We start from the raw sequence: 22,857 nt of genomic DNA, 5'->3' as shown, positions 1-22,857 counted from the left end.
TTATTATTGTACGGACTACTCTTTCAATCTGCTGCCACCCTGTTTGTGCAGTTAATAGTTGCAGAATGGCAGCAAATACTTGAAGACTACAGCGCAGGGATAGTTTTGCAGGGTACCGACAGTGCTACAGGGCTTACGTGTCACCTGTGCTGTAAGTGCATCATGTTTTCAGGTAAGCAGGGGGGGGGGGTTCTGCTGGTGAGCTGCACGTGGGATTGTCATTGTCAGTGTATACCCCTCCTCTATTCTGGGACCAGAGAGACGGCAGGGGAAGGGGGTGCAGGGGGTAGAACAGGGGGCTGGAGGTGGATGGCCAAGAAATCTGGAGGTGCTTCACAGCTTCTCCTTTTATGGACTGCACCAGCTGCGTAAGAAGATAAAGAGTCGCATAACAAAACGACGAGCTGTGAACAAGCAGTTGGCTTCCCCAACTGTGTGTTTTCATTTTTGGTTTTGTTTGGTCTTCATTACTGTGTTTGTTTTTTGTGTGCGTCATAATTTTCCGTCCTCAAAAGTGAAAATTAGAAGACATTACACTGTTGAACAAGTGCACAGCAGCTTCTGTTAAACCTCTGACTTTCTCTGTGGCCCTCCCAACTATGCTGAAGTGTTTGATTTCGTATTTTTTGACAGTGTGAGTTTAGTCACTTTGTCTGATCTCATCAGTCTTATCAGTAACTGTGGTTTCAAATCAAGATCTGCTCCCCCAAACCTCTGTAAGTGAAATTGCCCAGTGTGTAAATTGCTGCCCTGCTGTGTGTTCCAGTTTGTCGTCAACAGACGTGGGATTCATCCTGGTCATTGATCGCCGGCAAGACAGATGGGCGGCTGTTAAGGGGACCCTGCTTCGTATTGCAGTAAGTTTTTCTTTGTGTCTACGGATTTGATCCCGATGTTCTGTGTCCGTTGTCTGTGTTGCGAATGTCTGAGTGTCTCTGTGTGGGAGAAAAACTGCACTTTGATAAACTGTTGAGATGAGAGTTTGAGGAGAAACTGACCTTGCTCCCTCAACCATGGGGAGAGGAGGTTTGTCAGGTCACAGAGAGGTGTTTGAGCATCCCCATCTCCACCTCTGATTTGGCCACCAGCCTCGGGGGGTTGATATGAGCCAACACCACCATTGAACTCTTCCCCCATCACCACTACAGCATGCCATGTGTGTCTATAGCTTACAGTGAAAAATAAAGAGTCACATGCCAAAAAAGACAGAAAGAGATGGTGATTTTATTTGATCTATTTGTGTCTTTGTGTGTGGGAGAATCACCCCCATTACACATTCTCTCGTATGTTTTGGGCTGAAACAGTGGACGGTTGACTATAGCACCTATCATATATTCCCTGCCAGTGTAGTGTAGGTTTGTTTGTTTTCCATAGACAAAAAAAATCTTCTTTTTTAAAAAATCTTGTAGAGAATAACAAGTTTTTTAAGCAATTGAATTGATCTTGCGTTGGACAGATGTCCACACAATCAACACAGGCGGGCTATATATGAAAAGATGAAACGTCTGAGAGTGAAGGAGGATGAGGGATGGATATCACCACCCGTGGTCTCCAGAGAGATGGGAGACCCACTCACACATTTCAAATTAAATCAAGCTTTATTAATCCCACAAGGGGGACTCTCACAGGCTGACAGGCGGGTAATAGGGGGGCAGTCAGTCATCCCTGCAATAATGTCCTGTTTGGGGGTGATTCAGACAGACTGCTAAACACATCATGATGAAAACTGGAATTTCTAAATCTCTGTTGTGGGCAGTAATTCATGGGCTACATTAACACACTGATGTATTTACTCAGCAAGGTTATTTAGTCAGTGTAGAGAGTGTTTCTGCTGTTGATTGATTCTTTGTCTTTATCTGTGTGTATGTATATGAGCACACTTGTGAACACATTAGCTTATGTGAATGTGTATTTTCGAGGAAAAGGTGTGCTGCTGTGCGTGGCTGAGTTTGATCTGACGACAGACACAGTGTGTTTATAGACTGGTCTGTATAAAGTCTACAGTGTCAGTCCCTAAAGCACACCTCCCCCCTTGTCATTTATCTGGCTCTTCTTTGAGGCTGTGTGCATGTTCCTGTTCATCTCACAGTCTGACATTGACAAAGAACAAGTCGACCATGACCATGACTGCCAGTGACAACAGATCCGAGCAGCATGGTTGAATGGTTAGAATATATTTCATTTAAAGGGTAAGACGAGATATTCTGTTGGGTGGTTGTTGTCAACAAAGCCCATGAAAAGAAGAAAATGACAATGAGCAACATCTCTACCCTGCCTGTGGCCCTTACCCCTGAATTCATTCATGACCAAATCAGTGGTCGGAGGAGGGAGACTATGCAACATGTATATACAACTTCTGGTTTTTGGAAGTAAGTGCATCCAACTACAATCGAGCAGCCGAGCCTGCTAACCGTTCCACTCGCGAGTAAGAATCCATTTTAAAGAGTTGGTCTTCAATTTTTTTTTGATTTGTAGCTGGTGTTGTAATGTTAATCTCCATGTTGGAGCTTCTCTTCACTTTCTTTAACAAGTAACACAACATATGTCGCGAGGGCGTAGCTATCAACGGCTCTGTGATTGGTCGAAAGGTCACACTCGCTAGCCTCCGGTCAACTTTTTGTTTTACGATGTCAGAGATATACGGAATTCTACCTGCCAACAGCAAATAACTTAATTCTGATTGGTTATTTAATGGAGGGAAAGCCTGTTTCAAGCCTCCTCTGATCATGATAGGTCCATGTGCCTTTGACGGCTCGTCTGATCTCACACAGTCACGTGAGCCACCGCACAAGTCGAAATTGGACTTTATTTATTCAGTTACTACAGAATGTTGAACTGGAGTGTTTTATTTTCATCACATATAACTTCCCCCCTACCCGCCTCCCCCCTCTCAAATTTCTGAGGAGGCCCCTACGAGCCGCGACTGGATACACGTCTTTTCATGGTATTTATTGACAATAAGAAGGATATACATATGATTTATTGTATAATATAAAAAACACCTGTATGTCCCACACATTGTGGTTTTCATGGTAAATGAACACAGTTATTATCCTTAAATCCAGCAGGTCAGTGAGGACAATCACTGAATTGATTTATTAATTTCATTAACAGTCCAGATCCCAAGTGTGGTTTTTTTCATCTTCTTTCCATTAACAATGTTTTCATTTTTATTTCTGCTCGGACCAGCATTCTTCAACTCGTGGCCAATCAGGCGAACCATCCATTTAGGTCATTAGCTAATTAGAGCTGCATTAACGGTTGCATGGCCTCAGTGGGGGAGAGATCAGTGTCCAACCCCTAACCATCATCCAACTGCCTTCACAGCAGTTCTTCTTCTTCTCTTTGTGGGCGTCAGCCTTGACATATTTAAATGGCGCTTAATGGTTTTGTTGGCCGACCTGAGTGTATGGAGGATACATAGTGTGATAAAAAATGAAGAGGGTTAATATGGATGTAAGCAAGCATTTAGTCAAACTCTTTTAGCTCAGCATGTTTTTGCTTTGTGCTGAGTAAAAGTAAAATGTGCCAGCTGGGAAAATAAAACCCTGAATCCATGTGCCATCATCTGTTGGTGGTGGATCTTTGTAGCTCACTGTTCCCGCAGAAGCGTCTTTCGGCCATGAAGATTAATGTCCCTACCGCAGGATAGTGCCCAACATCCCCCCACACACCTTGGGGGGATGTGGGGTTGGTTGCTGGTTGTCCAGCTGAAGTGTGATGTTGTAATGGACTCGAGGTGGAGGAGGATCCTGTCGTCTTTTGTTAAGTGACTGACTGTCTCTTTGCTCTCTCATCTCAGGGCTCTTTCCCAGGGAACCTCCAGCTGGTTCTGGTTCTGAGGCCCACCACCCTCCTGCAGCGCACACTGTCCGACATCCTCTTCAAGTTCAACAGGGATGAGTTCAAGATGAAGGTCCCGGTGCGTACAGCCACTCTCTCACGTGCAAATATTGTGTTTATATATATTACACAATTTTTAATATAGATAATAGATATTTGTAATATGGAGAATTATCAATGTACAAAACAATGACAGTTAATGTACAGTTTTTCTAATCAAATGACATGTAAGTGATGGTGTGTTTGTGTCTCAGGTGATCATGCTGAGCTCTGTAACTGAGCTGCACTCCTACATCGACGGCTCCCAGCTGACCCTGGAACTCGGAGGCACGCAGGAGTACAATCATGAGAAGTGGATCTCTCACCGCACTGTATGTGTACACTGTACAGTATGACACCAGATTATATGTGAACAATTGGCATTGGCAAAGTACCTCAAGAAGCTCTATAAATGAATATAATATATATATACAGTGAAATGACTGCACATTAAGAATTAGAAATACAAACAAAAATACAACAAACATGAACGGCTCACTATATCTGCATCACACTTAACCCACTTGAATCTAAAAAGTGCGTCTTGTACACATCAGGCTATCGAAGGCTTTGCGCGGATGGTGAAGAAAACGGCACAGACCCTGCAGTCGTTTGGGACTGAGCTAGCTGAAACTGAACTGCCAAATGAGATTCACGCCACGAGTGTCCTGCTCAGCACGCACACCAGCAAGAAGGACAAAATGAAGGTAATACCATTTCTATACACTTATGCTTTATGTCTTTTTTGATTATGAATGTGGTTCCATCGGTCTCATGTGTCTGTAGGAGGATCTGCTGGTGGCTCTGGATCAGGGTAGAAGACTGTTGGAGAGCATCAACGAGCCTGTGGCGCGAGACCCTGACCACAACATGAACCAGGATGAACTGGAGAACCTAGCTACTGTGCAAAGGTTTGATTATCTAGACTAGGAACACTGCAATTCGCTGACGAACGGAAAAATACATTGTTTTAATACATTAGTTTGAATTAGAAGAATAAAATATTAATATTGATAGATTATTAATCTCTGGAGACATTTAAGGAAATCTACAGTCACGTGATAATAAATTAGATTTACGTAACTCAGAGGTGCATCTGAGTTGTTAACATAACAAAGAGTAAAGCCAGAAGACTTTTGTTTTGTGCATTGTTGGCAGGTGATGTGTTTATGTCTCCTCCCATCATACAGTCACAATAATAGTTTCCCAAGGCAGAGTTCTTTGTGGTCAGTCAATATTTTGAGCGATGCTACAGGCACTGATTCCCTTGTCAACAGGCATTAATTCTACTTAGCATGCACACACGCAAAGACGCATACAGAAATATCCAGATATCTCTGGCAGCATCCCTGCTGCATCTATTCATTCTCCCCCTCACTGTGTTTTTTTTCCTTGTTACTCACCTGCCTTTTTTTTTTGAAGTCCATCTTCATCTCTGTCTCTCTCTCTGCTCCTCTGTCAGACTGCTTTCTCAGCTGGATGAGACCGAAAGGGCTTTCGATGAGTTCTGGGTGAGGCATCACACCAAACTGGAGCAGTGTCTCCAACTGCGCCACTTTGAGCACAACTACAGAGAGGTGAGCAGGAGACCGTCAGCTGAGCTGAAATCCTCTGAAGACAACATGATCCCTTTTTTTTAAACCTGAAAACTGACTGTGGTGTTTCTGCTGCAGGTGAGAGCTCTGCTGGACCAGGTGTCTGAGAAACTTGCAACCTTCTCTGAGGTTGGAATCAGCCCGGCCCATGATGAGCATATCCTCTGTGAACTCACCACCTATGAGGAGAGAGTCTGTGTAAGTCAAACCCAACCCCTCACAAACAAAGCTTTGTCTACCCATGGCATGAATAATGTCTGCATAAGGTGGATTTATTACATTCTCTATTCTGTTTGTTTGTATAATAAATCACTTATTCAATATCTGATATGTCTTATGATAAAACTAATATAATCAATCATACAGTCTGGTTTTGGCATCAGGAGCTAAGAAAATTAATAAAAGGTGTTTGGAAAGATGTTGTGCAATACGTGGGAGACAATAAATTGCAGTGAGCCAGTCACTGTTGCAAATTTTTTTGTCATTCTACATAATCAAATCCGTAATGCTGTATGATCTTGTCTACATAGTACCTGAATAGAGTCTGCCTGTGCATTTATTTACAACTAGAGAGCTGAGTGCGTTGCTATGCCAAGACTTTGCAGGCATCTAAATTTAAATTTAGACATTTACAAAAAAATAGTTATTTCATCATTCATTTCATCATTCATTTAAAAAAGAATTATCTTAATCTGGAACCAGATATGAAACAATACTAATTGTGCAAAATGGAGTTGTGAGCATTGTACTTGCTCTATTGCATCACCTTTGAGTAAAATGCCATAAAAATTTGCAGTTCATGCACAGTGGATTCAAAAGTCTGGAGTTCATTCACAACCAATATAGAAAATGTATGGATTGTGTAAAAGTATCAAATTTCCAGCTCATGAAGATAATTATTGTAGCGATCATTAAAATCTAAAAGTTAAAATTTAAAATAAAGTTTACAGGAAGACTGATGAGGAAAGAAATGCTAAAGTAGCCTCCTTGGCAGAGGTAATATCTGTCACACCAAACTGCTCCACAGGAGGTGCTGGACAGAGCCTCGGCCTTGTCTCGTGAGGGTGAGCAACTCATCCAGAACTCACACTACGCTGAAGACTCAATCCAGCCCAAATGCAGCGAGCTCAGAACAATTGGTGAGAACGTGAGCAGCAGCCTGAAGGACAAGAAGGACCATTTCCTCAAAGCCATGGAGCTGCATCACTGTTTGGAGAGGGTGAGGAACAGCAGCACACACAGACACAGCTTGTGTTTTCTCCTCGTCTTGTGTGTTTTTTTTTTCTGATTCCTCCTCATCTTCTGTCCTCTTCAGGCTTCTAAATGGGTTGATGATGGTATTTACCTGCTGGCGTCTCAGCCAGTCGACAAGTGTCAGTCACATGAGGGGGCTGAGTTAGCCCTGCAGGAGCTGGAGCGTTATCTGGATAACCCAGGCCAGAACCAGCTGACAGACCTCAGTACCATCTGGAAAGAATATGACGCAGTGCTCAACCAGCAGTTCAAGGTACAAGATAGATACGTTATTCTTATGTAATCAGATGTCAAATTACTGTGGAGCTGCTTTACCGGTGCCAACATCCTGAACACATTTTAATGTTAATTTATATGACCTGCTGACTGAAAAATTTACCTAAACAAGCGTCAAATGTTTTTATGTTCTTCCCGCGTGTCAGGATCAAGTGGAGAGGAATTTCCAGAAGCAGACATCCATGCAGGAGATGTTTGACAAGAGGAGGGTGAGCCTGAAAAAGTTAGCAGCCAAACAAACCAGGCCGGTGCAGCCGGTAGCCCCCAGACCTGAGGCCTTCATCAAATCCCCTCACAACTCACCCGGTCAGTCTCCTCACAGCCACACATGGACCATATATTTCACACTATTATCAGGTTCTATTTTCCAAGAATTGCACTTGACTTTTATTGGAGTATTTACTGGTTTTACACAAAATTTAAAATATGATCCTCTCACAAGAGACTATTTCCTCATGAAATTATTGGCAAATAAGGTTAAGAAAATATCTTTCTTAGCATGTAGCTTGGGCACATTTTGCCTTCAGATAACGTCAGGGCAGAATAGTTTATACTTGTTACCAAGACCATAACCCTATAAGTGGAACTCTTTCTATACATTACATGTTGTTCTGACAATATATTTATATAACATACTTAAATTAAACAACATCTGTTTTGTTTGCTGGCTAAAGAAGCAGCAAAATTACTTTTAATGTCTATAATTGGTAGATACAACATGTGCAGATAGGATTAACTTTAATTTAATTTTTTTGTTCCATCAGCACAATAAAGACCAGGTAGAAAAAAAGCTGTCGTTAATCTTACACACAGTAGTAACTTACTGTCTTATAGAAATTGAAGATTTGACTATTAAAACTCAAACACCATATCATTAGAAAAAAAACCATTTTTAATGACAAAAAACTGACTCTGGTTCCTCGTCCATTAGCTCACAGAGCACAGCAAGAGAAAACCTGCTCAGAGACAGACCCTGGGAACAACTGTGAGAAAGTGAGTATTGTGGGGGGGGGGGGGGGGGTCTTTTTGTGTCTGCACATTGTCCGTCCACTTGTTCTTGAAAATTTGTATCCTCTGTCGCTTATTATGGCGAATCCTATGTTGTTGTTCTTTCCCAGGGAAATGACCAACTGCAGAATGGAGGCAGTAGCAGCAGACATGCCTCTCTGTCGGAGGAGGAGGAGAACCTGGCTGTGCTCAGGAGGTGAGGGGGCGGAGTCGTCTGTCGCTCATTCGTCTGTAATCACATTACACAGCAGATGGACTGTGTGAACACAGTTCTCATTTTCTATAAAGCTGTACATCTTTCTTTTTCTGAGAACACTGAACGCTTTATTTGATCTCACTTTGATTCCCGCTCTGTTATCCGTCCGTCTGCAGACATGTTATGAATGAGCTGCTGGAAACCGAGAGAGCCTACGTAGAGGAGCTGCTCTGCGTGTTGCAGGTGTGTGTACACCACACATGGAGGAGTCACAATCTGCCTTTCACGCGTGCCTGCCATTTCATGTTTTTGTTTTTGTATGTTTCAGGGATACGCCTCCGAGATGGATAATCCAGCAATGTCTAACCTCATCCCTGCTCCTTTGCAGAACAAAAAGGAGGTTCTGTTTGGCAACATGCCAGAAATTTACCACTTCCACAAGAGGTGAATGAGTGCCATCTGGCTGTCATTGATAATTACTGGCACAGTGACTCATCAAAGCCCTTTAATCAACCATCTTCTTTTGACTTATTCTTTCTCATTATTTCTCTTTCATGATTTTGTTTGTTTCCAGGACGTTTCTGCGGGAGCTGGAGCAGTACACCGACTGCCCAGAGTTGGTCGGAAGGTGTTTTCTCGAGAGGGTGAGTGAATTATCATATTATCAGCTGATGTGACTCCAGCAGTGCTGATGCCGTTTCTTGAAAATAAAGTGTTTGCTCTTCCTTCCTCAGATGACAGATCTGCAGATCTATGAGAAGTACTGTCACAACAAGCCTCGCTCTGAAAGCCTCTGGAGGCAGTGCTCAGACTGCGCCTTCTTCCAGGTGAACAGATGATCAGACGTTATGGTTTTAACTTAATGTTTAATGTTTTTTGTATGTTACGTAATCCCTTTCTGTTTTATTGCATCAGGAGTGTCAGAAAAAGCTGGAGCATAAACTGGGTTTGGATTCCTATCTGCTGAAGCCTGTTCAGAGGATTACCAAATATCAGCTGCTACTGAAGGTACGATAGGGTCCGTTAGCAACAAGTCGACTGGATTGTTAAACTGTGCTAAATTAGCTTATTGCTCATGTGTTGCTTTCTACAGGAAATGCTGAAGTACAGTAAGGGCTGTGAGGGGACAGATGACCTGCAGGAGGCGCTCACCTCCATCTTGGGCATCCTGAAGGCCGTCAATGACTCCATGCACCTCATCGCCATTACAGGATATGAGGTAAGACGTTGAACAGGATCCGGGCAAATCAAAGAGCAAATGCTTCATATTTGTCACTGATAGACGATGAAAGACAGTAACGCTGAGTGTTGCCTTTGAATATGATAATGTTTGTTTAAGTAATGCATTACTTTTTTTAAAGATAACGGCGTCTATACAGTATTTTAGAGCATACGTAGTATGTGGTCAATCAGCTCCATCTTACAGCATGTTTCCTTTCCACAGGGGAATCTGAGTGAGCTGGGAAAGCTGCTGATGCAGGGGTCGTTCAGTGTGTGGATGGAGCACAAGAAGGGTCACGCCAAGGTCAAGGATCTGGCCCGTTTCAAACCCATGCAGAGACACCTCTTCCTCCACGAGAAGGCCCTGCTCTTCTGCAAGAGGAGGGAGGAGAACGGCGAGGGCTATGAGAAGGCTCCTTCGTACAGCTTCAAACAGTCTCTGAATGTGAGCACCTCTGCAGGAGCGATGCTGTGAATGTTCGCGGCGTTTCCGTCCTGCACTGCCTAACTATTTTTTTGCTGAATGTTCTTCAACAGATGAGTGTTGTGGGCATCACTGAGAATGCAAAGGGAGACAACAAGAAGTTTGAAGTCTGGTGCAACTCAAGAGAAGAGGTTTATATTGTTCAGGTACATAGAAATGAATAGTCTGGTGATGATATCTTTTTAATAACTATTGTCTATAGAGCAAAAAAAACTGAATCGTCTTCACCACAGAGACTCTATGTTGTCCCAAACCTATTTAAAACACATTAATGATTCACAGTGACAGTTACTGTAGTTTATTTTGAGTCAGTCCCTCGTTTATGTCCTGCTCCATGAATGTACTCATTAATCTGAGACTGAAGATTATCAACAATAATTTACTATTGTTTTTGTAATGTTCTTAAAAAAACAAGTGTCCAGCTATTTCTGGGAATTACTGAGCCATAAGTGGAATTTGACAATAAGAAAAATACAAAAATAAAGACATGGATTATCTTTTAAGTACAATGTACAGAATTGGAAAAAATTGTCTATCTCCATGTAACAGTGGTACATGTTACACTACTCACACTGGGGCTTTTTAATATTTAACTGTCCTATTTCAGGCACCAACATCTGAAGTAAAAACCACCTGGGTGAATGAGATCAGGAAAGTTCTGACGACCCAGCTGGAAGCCTGCAGAGGTACAGACACAAGATAAACACTTTTTTGTTTTTTATATGAATGCACACCTAAGTCCAATGTCGAGTAATTGTCATACTAATATCGGAGCATAACCAGAAACTGAAGCATTAACAGTTTAGCTGTAATGATTATGAAATTAAAACTCCCTCCCTCCCTCTGTGTTTCAAAAGCGAGCCAGCAGAGGGCACCAGACCAGGTTTCCACTCCTGCATCCAGTGGAGCAGTAAGTCTCAGGTGAGTCTGAATTCCCCTTACCTGACTTATTACCTTGACCAAGAAGGAAATGTTCAGTTTGGTTCAGTTAGTTTGTTTGTTAGTTAGCAGTATTGTTCAAACAGTTATGGACGGATTTGCATGAAAATGTTATCAAAGATCTCAGCCAAGGTGACAGATTAGATTTTGGGGAGGGATACATATCCGAATCTCGATACATATCCGAACCTGGATACATATCCGAACCTGGATACATAAGCGTTCTTCACCATCATGAGAAAACTTGACATTTTGAGTCATATCTTGAAACTTGACACAAATGGGAATGTATGTTTTGGGTGAAGCAGTATACTATAGGTGGGGATTCCTCAGCCCTTGCAGAGGTCTGCACTCTCTTTATGCACTTGTTCTCTTCACTTGTGGTGATTTAAAAACATTTTTTAAACCCACAGTCCGTTTAAGACCGGTCAGAGGAGCTTTAAGAAGGGAGAGGAGAAGAAAGGCGAGGCCTGCATCCCTGACGTCAACTCTTCTTCATCAAAGCCCACAGGAAAAGGTAAGAACCAGTTAGACAGGTGCCACATTTCTTTAACTTTTTTTCCCCACAACAAATCTGACTTTAGCATTTGTTGTGCAAACCTCTTTGCTTTCCGTCTTCTAATGTTTAACCCACGTCTTCTGTCTTCTCCCCTTTTATTGATGTTCTCATTTTACATTTACTCTACTTACCTTCTTCCTTCCTTCCTCCCTCCCTTGTGTCTGTCCTGTATTCTTGTCTTTCCTCGGTGTCAGGCGAGGCTGTGACAAGCCCGACCTCAGACAGAGCTGCTGCAGCTAAAAAGCGCTTTACCTTACAAGGTTTCAGTAACCTCAAAGCTCAGAAAGGTAACTGCAGGCCATCGTCAACTTCACATCCAACATGTCACTTCACGTCGTCATAATGACTAGAACATATGCCTGTTATATTTCTTGCTGAGAGTTTGACAAGCTAGATACCATGCTTGCATTTCCAGTATTTACGCTAAGCTAACCAACTGCTGCCAGTAGCCTTATACTGTATTTACCACACAGACATAAGAATGGTATTGATCTATTTATCTAACTAATAAGCGTTTTACCAAAATTCTCAAACTATGTCCAAGGACAAAACTTGAGTGAAGAGATATTTTAAAGAACATTGGGTCGGTTGGTCAACTCCTGCATGCTTCCCTCCACAGAGCCGTCACCTACCGATGATAAAAGTTGTACGTTACCCGTGACAATCCTTCCGTCGACAGGTATCACGCAGCTCTAGATCCCAGATGTATTCAGCGCAGTTCCGCTTAGCGTGCAAAATTCTCCCTTTAATGCATCGTAACACTGAGTTTCGTTTTGCAGTAGCTTGTTAGAATTAGTTTGTCTCTTGTTTTCGTTCTTCCTCAACCTCTGTAAGTTTGTGTGTCCGTCTTTCTAGTCTGAGCTCATCAACCTTTTTATCTTGCTCATTGTTTCAACAACCGACCTTGTCTCTGTTTTTTGTCCTGCTTGGTCGTAGGATCCCCCACGAGCCCCGACCACAAGACGAAACGCCAGAGTGACCCGACGCCCTTCGGCTTCAAAGGTTAATTTGTCTCGTTCAGCAACAACTGCGTTTTCTCGCTCACCCCCCATGTTCATCCATGATGCCCGGGCACGGCCGAGGTCTCCAGCACCGATGAGTTTGATTGGCTTTAGCTTGCTGCTGAGTGACCGGCTGTGTCTCCATTGCTTCCTGTCCCTCAGATGCAGGTCCTCCCCCCCTTCACCTGAGCAGGGCCAGGTGGTCCAGCACATCCAGTCTCTTACAGACAAAGTGGAGAGGTACCCGGGAAAGAGACGCATCCACTGTTTAATGCCTTTATTAGACCACACCGTCCCTTTTCACTTTCACTTCTCCATGTTTCCCTCAGACCTTGTGAGAATCAAAAGAAATGCACACAGATATGGAGAAATGGTTGCCTGCCACTTTGTTTCTCAGAGCTGCATGTCCGGCTCCTCGGTCGTAAAGTTTTTGATAATATCTGTGGGTCTGGTCATGTCATGCTGGTGTTCCCGGGATTAGCTGTTCCACCTTAAGAGCTTTGTTTGTGGTTCTTCCTTTTCCCCCTCTTTCACCCCTGTAGCTCTCTCGCTGCAGGTCACTCGCATGTCTGGTGGACATGACGTGGTTGAAGCCGGCTGCTGTAAACTTAACTCCGGTCGTTTTCCTCTCCTCAGGCTGGAACAAGACGTCCCTGTCGCTGGACGCCTCAGAGGAGCACGACGGTTACTCCAGCGCAGACGATCCTCTCAACTCTGACCAAGAGGACGACAACGCCAAGAAGCTGGTGAGTCACTGTGTGTGAGCATGTCAGCCTGTCTGTGTGGTAATCACACTGGGGACTGAGGCCTGGTTACACAAAAATCAGATCTCATCGCCTATATGGGGACAAACAGCTGATCCCAACAAGGTAAACAGTTGAATGTTTGGCTTTTTTGTTAAGTTAAGGGTTTTGTTGGGATGAATTCAAGGTTTAGCTAAGTATCCAGGGAAGTATCTCAGCAAAAGGAAAAATTAAAATAAAGAAAGAAATTAAAGAAAAGACATAAAATAGGGTACTAAGAGTTCTGAAATCTGAAACATAATTTTATCAATTAAACTTGTAGAAAAGGGACCAGACCAAGTCTAATTTGTTACATATAAGATTATTATTTGCTAATATTCCAGCAAAAATTATAAATAAAAATTGATTCCTTTTTTTAAATTCTTCTTTTAATACCAGCTGCATTTTTCCCTTTTGGCCACATGGTGGCAGCAGAAAGTTCACCAACTGGTTTTTCAGAACTGTGAGAAAAGAAACATCATTTGATCCATTGTTAACATAAAACTGCGTTTTTGTCTCAATTATTCAACTTTTCATTTATTGATTTGTTGTCATTCTTCTTGTGTAGCACTTTGTAAGCGTGTTTTTGAAAAGGCCTCTTACTGTTATCAAAGAACTTATCAGTGCTGTTTCAAATGTTTTGAGTCAAATTGTTTATCTGATGAAAGCCAAAATGATCTCTCTTGTTACTATAACTTATGTAATTTGAGTGCGTCTGCTTCTTTTGATGAACAGTGTGCCGGAAAATACACGGTGATGGTCGACTACAAGAAGACCGGCGCTCACGAGCTGTCGTTGAAGAGCGGCGAGGTGGTGCAGCTGGTCAAAGAGGGAGATGACGGACGGTGGTGAGCATGAAGCTTCACCGCTGCCTAATAGAAATAAAAACACTTACAGCAGCACTACTCTGATACTTTGTTTTTGTGTTTTTGCAGGTTTGTGCGTAATCTGAGCTCCTCTAAAGAGGGCTGGATCCCTGCTGCTAATCTCACCACACTCATTGAAAAGTCCAAGTCTTGCCAGTCGCTCACCAGCTCAGGTATTCACACAGAAGGATCCCAAATAAAAGTGTGTGAGATGATAAACAAGTGTTTCGACGTCTGAACCTCAATCTCTCAAAATACGTGTGTCCCTAACAGAAGGCAGCGGCTCTGGAAACCTCAGCTCGTCGTCCAGCTGCAGCGAGACGTACACCAGCTTCTCTGACGTCAAACCCTGAAGAGGCCTCGGCACTTCCTGAACGCTCGACCCAACATCAGTGCTCATTAGTATTTTTCCAGGTCTCCACAGAAAGCTGTATTTTTTACATCATTCTTATCACCACATATCAAGACAACTGCACATTGTTGATGGATTTGACTGCGGTGTCGTCGCACAGTGAAGATACAGAAGAGATGAATATGTAACATATAGTAAATTCAATGTGTTGTGATCTTCCTCTATTCACACTCTTATTCATTTTTTTTCACGCAGGATCCGAGATTATAATGAACTAGATGTATGAATGGGTTCAGCAGGACTGATCTCAGTTAATGCATCTGTTTGTGTTCTCGTGAATGAGGAAAGATTAGCGATTAGACGAGAGTTTACATTTCCACTGTTACTGTAAATAAAGAGAAGAAGAGGTGAAGCTGAAGTTTTAGCTTGACAATGTCTTCTGAGAATTTAATCACCCTATGTCCCGCGTTTTCACCTTTTGTGTTTATTTATTTCTAAGAAAAACCACATATGTTTAGTCAATTTTTCATTTTGCTTCACTTCTTTTCTTTCGTCACATCTTTCTTTTCACTCTCTTCCCGTCTGTCGTCGTCCGTCTGTAATTGGAAAAACTGTTTCCGCCACCAGCCGCCCCAACGTTGTCTGTGCTGCCTTCATGGTCTTGACTCTGTGGGATTTTTCATGTACGCTGCAGATTGAAGATGTTTCCCAGTGTGAATAATCCGAGGTCACTGTATAGCTGCTAACTTATTCCCTGTGCAGGGATCATGTTGTGAATGTAGATATTGTTTATTAATATGCGTCTGTCATGAAATGTTTATCAATGGAGATGCTATATTGTACATTAAGTATGGTGAAAATGTTTTATATATAAACGCCTTGGGGTAATTCACTCACTGTTTCTGTGCGTGTTTGATTTTGCAGGCTTGATACAGTGCCAACCCGACCGCACCAGGGACAGAACACTTATGTCTCTCATGTAACTAAATGTTGATCCATTTTTCATTGGTTACAGTAAAAAAATATATTTTTTTATTTCCTTGAACATGATGGGCAGATTTTACTCGGAGACATGAGGCAACGGAAGAGGAAACCGAAAGAAATGAAAGTGAAACTGTCCAACTGGGTTGCCAGGTTTGTCATCCTTATTACTTTAACCTGAAAATGATAGATCAAATTCAGTAAACTACCCTGAAGAAATACGAATACGAATAATATTATTAAATCACATTAATTTTTGTTTTTATTCCAACTGAAATGAGGGCTAGTGACCAAGTTTCTGAATCAGATTATTTTTTGTCGATAAGATGAAAACAAGTGGCTTTTTATGATTGTGACTCCTTAAAATTACGTATGTGATATAATTCAAGTATTTTATTATGCCAAAATATTATTTCAATGATATTTAAACAACCTGAATCTCAAGATATACAGACAGAGTTCATAACAGAGGGAAGTTGTTCTAATGTTTGCTGAAGGGAGCCACCAAATATTAAGAAACTACCAATAGTTAGAATCATAAATTCATATAGGACCAGCGATTACTGTAATTAAACTGAGCTAATCAAACTGTTATCCTTATGAAAAATATTATAGCAATGAGGGAGCCATATATATTCCTCTGAGGAGGACAAAGTCATGTCCACAGTTATATTTCTGTACATTTTGAGACTTGTTCACAAAACACATGTTGGGGAACGTCTTTAGCCTAAATTGTTTGGGGATGCAAATGAAATACATGAAAATAAAATTACAAATTTGAGGATTCCCCACATGCAAAATGAATGTTACAGAAAAATAAACATGAAGATATGAAGAACATATAGACTAAATTATGACAGTCTGTATTTTTCTTTTAAATCTTAGTTGAGTTAATATTTGAGTCTTTCGTGGGGTAGTTCAGTTTATTACCTCAGTATGTCTACAACCATGGCCACATGAGGAAACATGAAGATAATATATACAGTGAAGATCTGTATCAACATTTCCCCCCCTCAATGGGGGGATATCTACAACCTGGCAACCAACCACTGAACCGAAAGAGAAAGGGGAAAAAAAAGGGCGGGGAAAGAAACTTGAGGAGGAAGTGATCAGTTTGAATCAGAATCATCTGATGGACGATCCAGATGAGTCGGACCCGCGTGGAAACATTCAAAAAGACAATATTCCAGATTTAGCATCAATAAACAAGCGTTAGTTTGAAGCTGTCGGCAGAGATGGACGTCGGCGCTAAGGTGTCGTGTATCCTCTGTCATCGCTCCGAAGAGACGGTGACGACCGGAGCCTTGTCCAACAAAGACCAGGTCACCGCTCATCAGAACTGTCTGGTAAACACACACCTGTCGTATGTCTTCATTTAGTCATGATGAAAACAACGAGCAGACGGAGGAGAAGCAGGAAGTGGTTTTTATTTATGACAAAGTTTAAGGTTAAACTGTAAAATGTCAAACACACAATCTCGATTGTATTTCTTAGTCACGAGGGTTTGATGACGTCATCACGGTCAAATAGGGCTGCAATTACCAATTAATTAAATAATCGATTAACCTGTCGATTATTTTCTCGATGAATCGATCAGTTGTTTGGTCCAAAAAATGTCACAAGATAGTTGAAAAATGTCGATCGTGTTTCCCAAAACCTCAAGTTGATGTTTAGTTTTGTCCACAACACCGAAGATACTGAGTTCACTGTCACGGAGGAGCGAGGAAACTTTGAGATGAAATCATAGAATACTGACCTTTTTGTCCATAAAAAACTACTTGAACCGATAAATTGATTATCAGAATAGTTGGTGATTCATTTAATAACCGATTACTAACAGATTAATCGATTAACTGTTGCAGCTCTACAGCGGATATGATCATTGTCATCTGATATTTATGTAGATGTCACTCTTTAATCCAGATTATATCCAAACTTTCATTTAGTTGTTGATCCTTTAATTTACATTTCAACTGGATACCCGTGCTGCTGCTCCTCATCTATGCTTTTAATTGCAACTGAAGTGTCTCTGAGTTAAGAGGGTTACTGCCCAAGACATTTCTCCTCACTGGGGCTGTTTCTGTTTCTGTGTTTTCCAGTTATATTCCTCTGGTCTGTACTGTGAGAACTCGCCGCTGTCCGACGACCTGTTTGGTTTCTCCGTGCAGGACGTGCTGGATGAGGTCAAACGAGGAAGAAAACTGGTAAAGATCTGGAAGAGATCGCAGACATTTTCACACGATCATCTCATTGTGTGCTAATCAATTTTTTTCTCATTTGTTTGCTTTAGAATTGTAACAAATGCAAGAGGAAAGGCGCCACCGCCGGGTGTGAAGTCCGCAGCTGTTCGAAGTCCTACCACTACCCCTGTGCCGTTCAAAGGGGAGCCAAGATCATTGAAGATCCAGTCAAGGGGAAATACGGGTGAGGCCGACATGTCTGTAACTGTAGGTCCAGAAAAATGTTTTCAAAAGTGCTGCAGCTGCACGTTTATTTAATGTTTAAACAATTGATCATTTTCATATTTTCCTTTTTTATGCATCAGGTTATTCTGCTTCAAACACCACGAACAACCACAGAGTAAGTGGACGTCTTTGAATGTTTCTTCTTCCTGTGACTTGTTTTTAACGCATGTGTGGAATTCTTCTTCTTCTTCTTCTTCTTCTTCTTCTTCTTCTTCTTCTTCTTCTTCTTCTTCTTCTCCAGGAGCAGAAAACGATGGTTTGGTAAATGGACTCAACTTTTATTCACCAAAAGCTGGAACCTCCAAAAGTCTCAACAGAGCAGGATCATCTAAGGTTTGATTTATGGAATTATTGATGTAAAGCACATCACTTTGAACGGCAAATCTAATTTACAAAAGATTTACATGCTCGTATTGAAGATGACTTGAAACTCCAGATTAAGACCATAAACTCCTCAGGAAAAGTTAACAGACTGTTATAAATCAAGTGGGAAGTTGAGTCATTTCTCACAGACTTATACAGATACCGACTTCTTTTTGCAACCAGGGGAGTCGCCCTCTGCTGGTCATTTCAGAGAACACCTGTTTCAGTCACTGCGTTGGCTTAACTTTCTGGACCCAGAATTTTTTTGTTTAATATCTTTTTGACAAAAATGTCAACAGGCTCAGTCAGGACCAACTACTTCTTGTTTTGATCTTTTCATGGGATCATGTCACTATAGATGCATTTTTTTTAAATGTTTGTATTTCATGAATTAAATGCTAATTATGTTTTAACAATGTTTTTAATGTTACCCAGTGAGAAACATCACATGACAGATGTTTTAGTCTGGTCTCAGATTCGGTTTAGCAACTGTTAACAGACAGTGTTTACTTTCATGAGGTTTACTGTCTCGCCTGTGAGAAGACAGAGGGAAACATCCGCTCGGAAAGTTTGTCTAATACCATAATCATGTGAGTATGTTCACACTTTGCAAACGTCGTCCTTTATAAGTCCAGATATTTTCTAATCTGATCACGTTGAGTGTGTGTTTTACAGGTTGTCCTGTGACCAACATGCTCCTTCATCACATCAGAGGAACGTTAATGGTGCGTCTCAGCTCACCACCGTTTATTTAATATGATTTACTTCTCAGCGCCAACAGTTTTTTAAACGTCTTTCTTCTCGACAGACGATCCCGCGGTGGCCGGACCGTCGGGTCACAGCAGCGCCCCATCCGGCAGTTCCACACATCTGCCCTCCAAGGTTCACACTTTTTATTCACAAGTAAACTAATCTAGTTTTTTAAGATCTGTGATTTGGTCAATTTAATCAATATCATTTTGCTTTTTGTGTTTGACACAGAGACGGTTGAGTGTAAATGACAAGTGAGTGTGTGAAAATTTTCATTCGACCGTTTTCCATTCAGTCTTTTGAGTTGTTTGTGTAGAATCTCATTTTTACGGCTTTAATGTGTTTTGGTACAATTTGATACAATTTCTTTTGTTTCGTGCAGAAGCCACACTTTTAGCTTTACATTTATTTTTAAAAAGTCTCCACGGACACTTGTTAATACCCCTGATGTCTCTGCTTTGACTCAGACAGGAGATGAGTCCCTCCAAGCGTAAACGCGAAGGCTGGGCGAGGAGAATATCTGACATTTCTTCCTCAGGTTATTATCCCACTAACAATAAGAGAGAGATTGTTTAAACGTGTGTGGGTTCAAATGAACGAGTTCACCTACAGATTTGATCTGATTCTCGTTTCCTCCTCAGATGAGAATGAACCGAACACACAGATGGAAATCTTCGCCCCTTTAGAGTCAGACTTGGAAGAAAGTGCAAATTCTGCTCCAGAGCACCAAGTAAGTCTAATCTTATGTATTGATTATTTCTAATTACTACTAATATCATCATAAGAGATGTTTTCATAAGCTGATATCAATCTTCTCTACCATTTGTTCTTCTCCTCTTCCCGACTGTGCTTCAGTTTGTCAGGTAAGACCAATACTCTGGGATTCATTTAAATAAGACTGCTTTAAGTTGTTTTTTTAGAATATTTACAATATTGTATTTTGTTGTTTTAATTTATGAAGCACACACTGTGTGGCCGTAAATATATCACAGCACATTTCAAAAAGAAACAAAAATAACAGAAAGATCTTAATGGCGCTTACAGGAGTAGTTGATTTATCAGTTAGTAGACGGTCTTCCACAAATTAATTGGTAAAAATCTAGTAATTTAATCAAGAAATATGAATTTTAACTGTATTTTTATTATTATATTATTTTTAAATTTAATGTCTTTGGGAATTTGTACTCTTGTTTCAGACAAAGCAATTAATTAAAGATGCCATCTTTGGCTCTCAGAAGTTGTAATGTAATTAAACATTTTTTTGACATTTTATCAAACAAACACCTAAAAGACTTATGATCACAAAAAGTTAATGATTGATTAATTGACACATTAAATCACCATTGGCTCAGCTCCTACACGTTACGACTAAAAAGCATCTGTAAATCTGAACTCACACCACCCCAGTCCACAGCCCCAAATGTCACCACATAGAAAACGTATTTATCATATTTATATAAGTTTCTATCACAGGACTGTCGTATATGATTCGCATTAACGTGTCGAGTTTCTAGATACATTTTTTTTTTTGATGATGTTCTTCCTTCACAGAACCGAGAGAGTCAGTCCCACAGAACCTCCCTCAGGTAAACTGTCGCTGCAGATTCTGTGTTTATTAATACGTCGCTTTACACACACACGGTTTGTAAACTCCTGCTGTCTCTCTTCAGGAATCAACCTGGAGGATGAGAGTACAAATAAAGATGAAGATGAAATTACAATCCATTCCGTGAGTCGTTACTGTACATATTGTCCAATGATAGCACCATTTATTGTGGGTTTTTTAACAGCTAAACAAAAATTTTAAATCTGATATCCAGTGTTTACTGTTTCTTCACAGTCACTTCACTTGATCACAGAATTTATATATTTTCATATGTGATTGACACAAGGTATGTCATCACCACTGGCAGAACAAGATTTGTATTTGCTTCCTCTCAGGATAACGAGTCACAGAGTCTGCTGCCTCCTGTCGTTCCACCCAGTTCTGCACTCACACCTCCAGCGTCGTCACCGGCGCGGACCAAAGTCACTCTGGTCTGGTCCGTGGGCAGAGAAGATCAAGGTGAATATGGCAAATGTTTCAAATGCAGCCAGATTCATTTTCTGCTACTGTCCTGGTGGTTTTACAGGGCTTGTGTAAACTACTCTCTCTCTTTCTTCAGGGTTCAGTCCTAAGCAGAACCCCGTCCACAGTCCCGATCAACAAACCGCTGGACCCTCTGTCCCGCGGCAGACCTCCGCCGTGCCCCCTCCCTCTCCCGACCGCCCCCGAGCCCGCGGTGATACCGGCACCGGCTCGGCCATTTCCCCGGCTCCGCCTGAAACCGCCAGCGTCGCCCTGGTCTCCTCCGCTCCCTCTCCCGCGGCCCCTCCCATTGACCCGGAGGAGCCCAGCGTGGACTCCCCGAGCTTCTGGAGAAGCTGCAACGCGGCCGGATGTACTCGGGCCATCTTTACCCATTTCATTAATGAGATGAACGACATCTCCAACAGAATCCAGTCAGACCAGGCCAGTCAGGAGGGTGAGAGAGGGTTAAAAAAACAAACGGGTTTTCCGTACAATCTCGGGAGTTCATGTCTGAAAACGGTACGACACTTCTGCAGTTTTACAGGACGCTCTTGTCTCTCCACAGATTACGATCGCGCGCTGAGAGTGATGGCGGCGTCTGGGAAGCTGGAAGATCTTGTGGCCGAGCAGCAGAAAGGTGAGGTTCACTCTTCGGGTGTTGGACGAGGGGCTGGAACCTTTCGTCCCTCACGTGGTCAAGAGTAGTTTAGAGTTACCATGACAAACGGGTGAGCGTGCTAGTTTAAGCATTGAAGGTTGAAGTACAATTCGGACCGATGAAAGTTGAGCTTTTGTAAAAACGTAGAGGTGAAACTCTTGCTGAGTCTGACGTGTTACACAGCTGAGGTTTTGATTTATATCCTTTGGCGCCACCCTCAGGCCAAACACCATTTTCGCAAAAACGCAATAGATGTACTTTTATGGCCTTTTGTTAGGCCCTAAAACTGTTAAATTACAGTTTACAGATTACAAATACAGTTTCTATGATTAGACAATGGGTAATAATGTAGGCAATTTGATTGGATTGAAACTACGACAGAATTTCAACATAAACAACCTGAGATTTTGTTTAAAGTTGTAATATTAAGAGACTAAAGTCATAATTCCACGCCACGAGCCTGTCGCCTGCATTAAAATGAGGAATGTGGAGCAACTTGTTAATTTGTACTTAAGTGTAGGTTTAATAAATAACAAAATATAAAGATTTTGTCACATCAGCACCACATTATCAGAAGTATCCGGACTTTTTTCAAATGACAATGTGTTGTATTATAACACTCTATATTATAATTCATAGAGTTACAGCAGAAACAAATGGAGCTGACGAAGGCAGCAGCTGCGATGTCAAAGGTCGTCTCAGCGCTGAGGAGATGAGTCTGTCGGCAGCTGCTGAACATCAGTTTACTTTTATAAACTACGTTTTATTATTCTCACCGATACTTTTAAGTGTTTTTTTATTTTTATTGATTAATGTGCTTTAATGTTTACAGCAGCAGAGGGCTGGATATACGGTACAACTGTCCACTTGTAAGTTTAAAATACTGAATCCTGCGATGTGATGATATTGAAGATGCAGTTACAGAAATGTCATTTTGAAATAAGTTTGGAAAAATGGATTTCAAAATATTTACTGAACATGAAGAATTTGAACGAATGTGAAACAATGTCCAACCCAGCAAACTGAATTAAGCTCTGCCAAAATGTGTTTTGAAGCATGTTTCTGCTTAAACTTTTCTTCACTGTTTAGTCTGAAAAACAACTTACTGATAAAATCTGTTATGTGAAATGTCGTACGTTTCCTGATCTTAAATA

General features: G+C 41.5%; 2 protein-coding genes and 1 long non-coding RNA gene across 9 annotated transcripts in view; 2 read left to right on the top strand and 1 right to left on the bottom strand.

The window, feature by feature from the left end:
* Positions 1-15,307, top strand: part of mcf2lb (mcf.2 cell line derived transforming sequence-like b) — a 34,303-nt gene extending 18,996 nt beyond the window's left edge. For 2 of the 6 annotated variants that reach the window (XM_047337152.1, XM_047337149.1), the window contains exons 4-34: positions 767-857; positions 3,803-3,922; positions 4,098-4,214; positions 4,440-4,589; positions 4,669-4,793; positions 5,345-5,459; positions 5,556-5,675; positions 6,505-6,696; positions 6,793-6,984; positions 7,154-7,313; positions 7,939-8,000; positions 8,126-8,211; positions 8,388-8,454; positions 8,540-8,655; positions 8,786-8,855; positions 8,946-9,038; positions 9,127-9,219; positions 9,305-9,430; positions 9,656-9,877; positions 9,970-10,062; positions 10,524-10,602; positions 10,774-10,837; positions 11,269-11,372; positions 11,609-11,701; positions 12,034-12,093; positions 12,351-12,416; positions 12,578-12,655; positions 13,052-13,161; positions 13,933-14,045; positions 14,133-14,236; positions 14,337-15,307. In XM_047337152.1, the coding sequence (XP_047193108.1) occupies positions 767-857; positions 3,803-3,922; positions 4,098-4,214; positions 4,440-4,589; positions 4,669-4,793; positions 5,345-5,459; positions 5,556-5,675; positions 6,505-6,696; positions 6,793-6,984; positions 7,154-7,313; positions 7,939-8,000; positions 8,126-8,211; positions 8,388-8,454; positions 8,540-8,655; positions 8,786-8,855; positions 8,946-9,038; positions 9,127-9,219; positions 9,305-9,430; positions 9,656-9,877; positions 9,970-10,062; positions 10,524-10,602; positions 10,774-10,837; positions 11,269-11,372; positions 11,609-11,701; positions 12,034-12,093; positions 12,351-12,416; positions 12,578-12,655; positions 13,052-13,161; positions 13,933-14,045; positions 14,133-14,236; positions 14,337-14,416 (3,361 nt within the window). In that variant the 3' untranslated portion in view covers positions 14,417-15,307. The remainder of the gene's footprint in view (positions 1-766; positions 858-3,802; positions 3,923-4,097; positions 4,215-4,439; positions 4,590-4,668; positions 4,794-5,344; positions 5,460-5,555; positions 5,676-6,504; positions 6,697-6,792; positions 6,985-7,153; positions 7,314-7,938; positions 8,001-8,125; positions 8,212-8,387; positions 8,455-8,539; positions 8,656-8,785; positions 8,856-8,945; positions 9,039-9,126; positions 9,220-9,304; positions 9,431-9,655; positions 9,878-9,969; positions 10,063-10,523; positions 10,603-10,773; positions 10,838-11,268; positions 11,373-11,608; positions 11,702-12,033; positions 12,094-12,350; positions 12,417-12,577; positions 12,656-13,051; positions 13,162-13,932; positions 14,046-14,132; positions 14,237-14,336) is intronic. The other 4 variants (XM_047337154.1, XM_047337150.1, XM_047337153.1 and 1 more) reach the window with 3 other exon arrangements.
* LOC118320616 lies at positions 122-2,581 on the bottom strand. Its single transcript, XR_004796365.2, has 3 exons — positions 2,289-2,581; positions 999-1,168; positions 122-364 (listed from the first exon to the last, which is right to left on the bottom strand). It is a non-coding gene; the product is annotated as an uncharacterized LOC118320616 (long non-coding RNA).
* A 1,150-nt stretch (positions 15,308-16,457) lies between the features above and the next one.
* On the top strand, positions 16,458-22,835 carry phf11 (PHD finger protein 11). Of its 2 annotated transcripts, XM_035651185.2 has the most exons (18): positions 16,458-16,742; positions 17,496-17,600; positions 17,687-17,820; positions 17,942-17,976; positions 18,103-18,194; positions 18,744-18,814; positions 18,900-18,949; positions 19,033-19,106; positions 19,206-19,228; positions 19,442-19,512; positions 19,616-19,704; positions 19,830-19,837; positions 20,526-20,560; positions 20,645-20,703; positions 20,916-21,039; positions 21,140-21,499; positions 21,611-21,682; positions 22,343-22,835. In XM_035651185.2, exons 1-18 carry the CDS (start codon positions 16,632-16,634, stop codon positions 22,417-22,419), a joined length of 1,590 nt encoding a protein of 529 aa, XP_035507078.1. In that variant the 5' UTR covers positions 16,458-16,631; the 3' UTR covers positions 22,420-22,835. The 2 variants fall into 2 exon arrangements, with proteins under 2 accessions (XP_035507078.1, XP_035507079.1); XM_035651186.2 differs by lacking the exon at positions 18,744-18,814 and having other exon boundaries at positions 18,937-18,949.
* The last annotated feature ends 22 nt before the right edge of the window (positions 22,836-22,857 follow it).

This window comes from Scophthalmus maximus, chromosome 14 (assembly GCF_022379125.1).
Source record: "Scophthalmus maximus strain ysfricsl-2021 chromosome 14, ASM2237912v1, whole genome shotgun sequence".
Classification (NCBI taxonomy): Eukaryota; Metazoa; Chordata; class Actinopteri; order Pleuronectiformes; family Scophthalmidae; genus Scophthalmus; species Scophthalmus maximus.
The sequence above is the reverse complement of the archived record's forward strand: the minus strand, read 5'-3'. Positions and strand labels throughout refer to the sequence as shown.

Coding starts and splice junctions, on each gene's coding strand:
- phf11 (XM_035651185.2), top strand. CDS start 16,632: ATGGACGTCGGCGCTAAGGTGTCGTGTATCCTCTGTCATCGCTCCGAA. Junction 16,743..17,495: donor CCGCTCATCAGAACTGTCTG/GTAAACACACAC, acceptor TGTGTTTTCCAG/TTATATTCCTCTGGTCTGTA. Junction 17,821..17,941: donor CCAGTCAAGGGGAAATACGG/GTGAGGCCGACA, acceptor TTTATGCATCAG/GTTATTCTGCTTCAAACACC.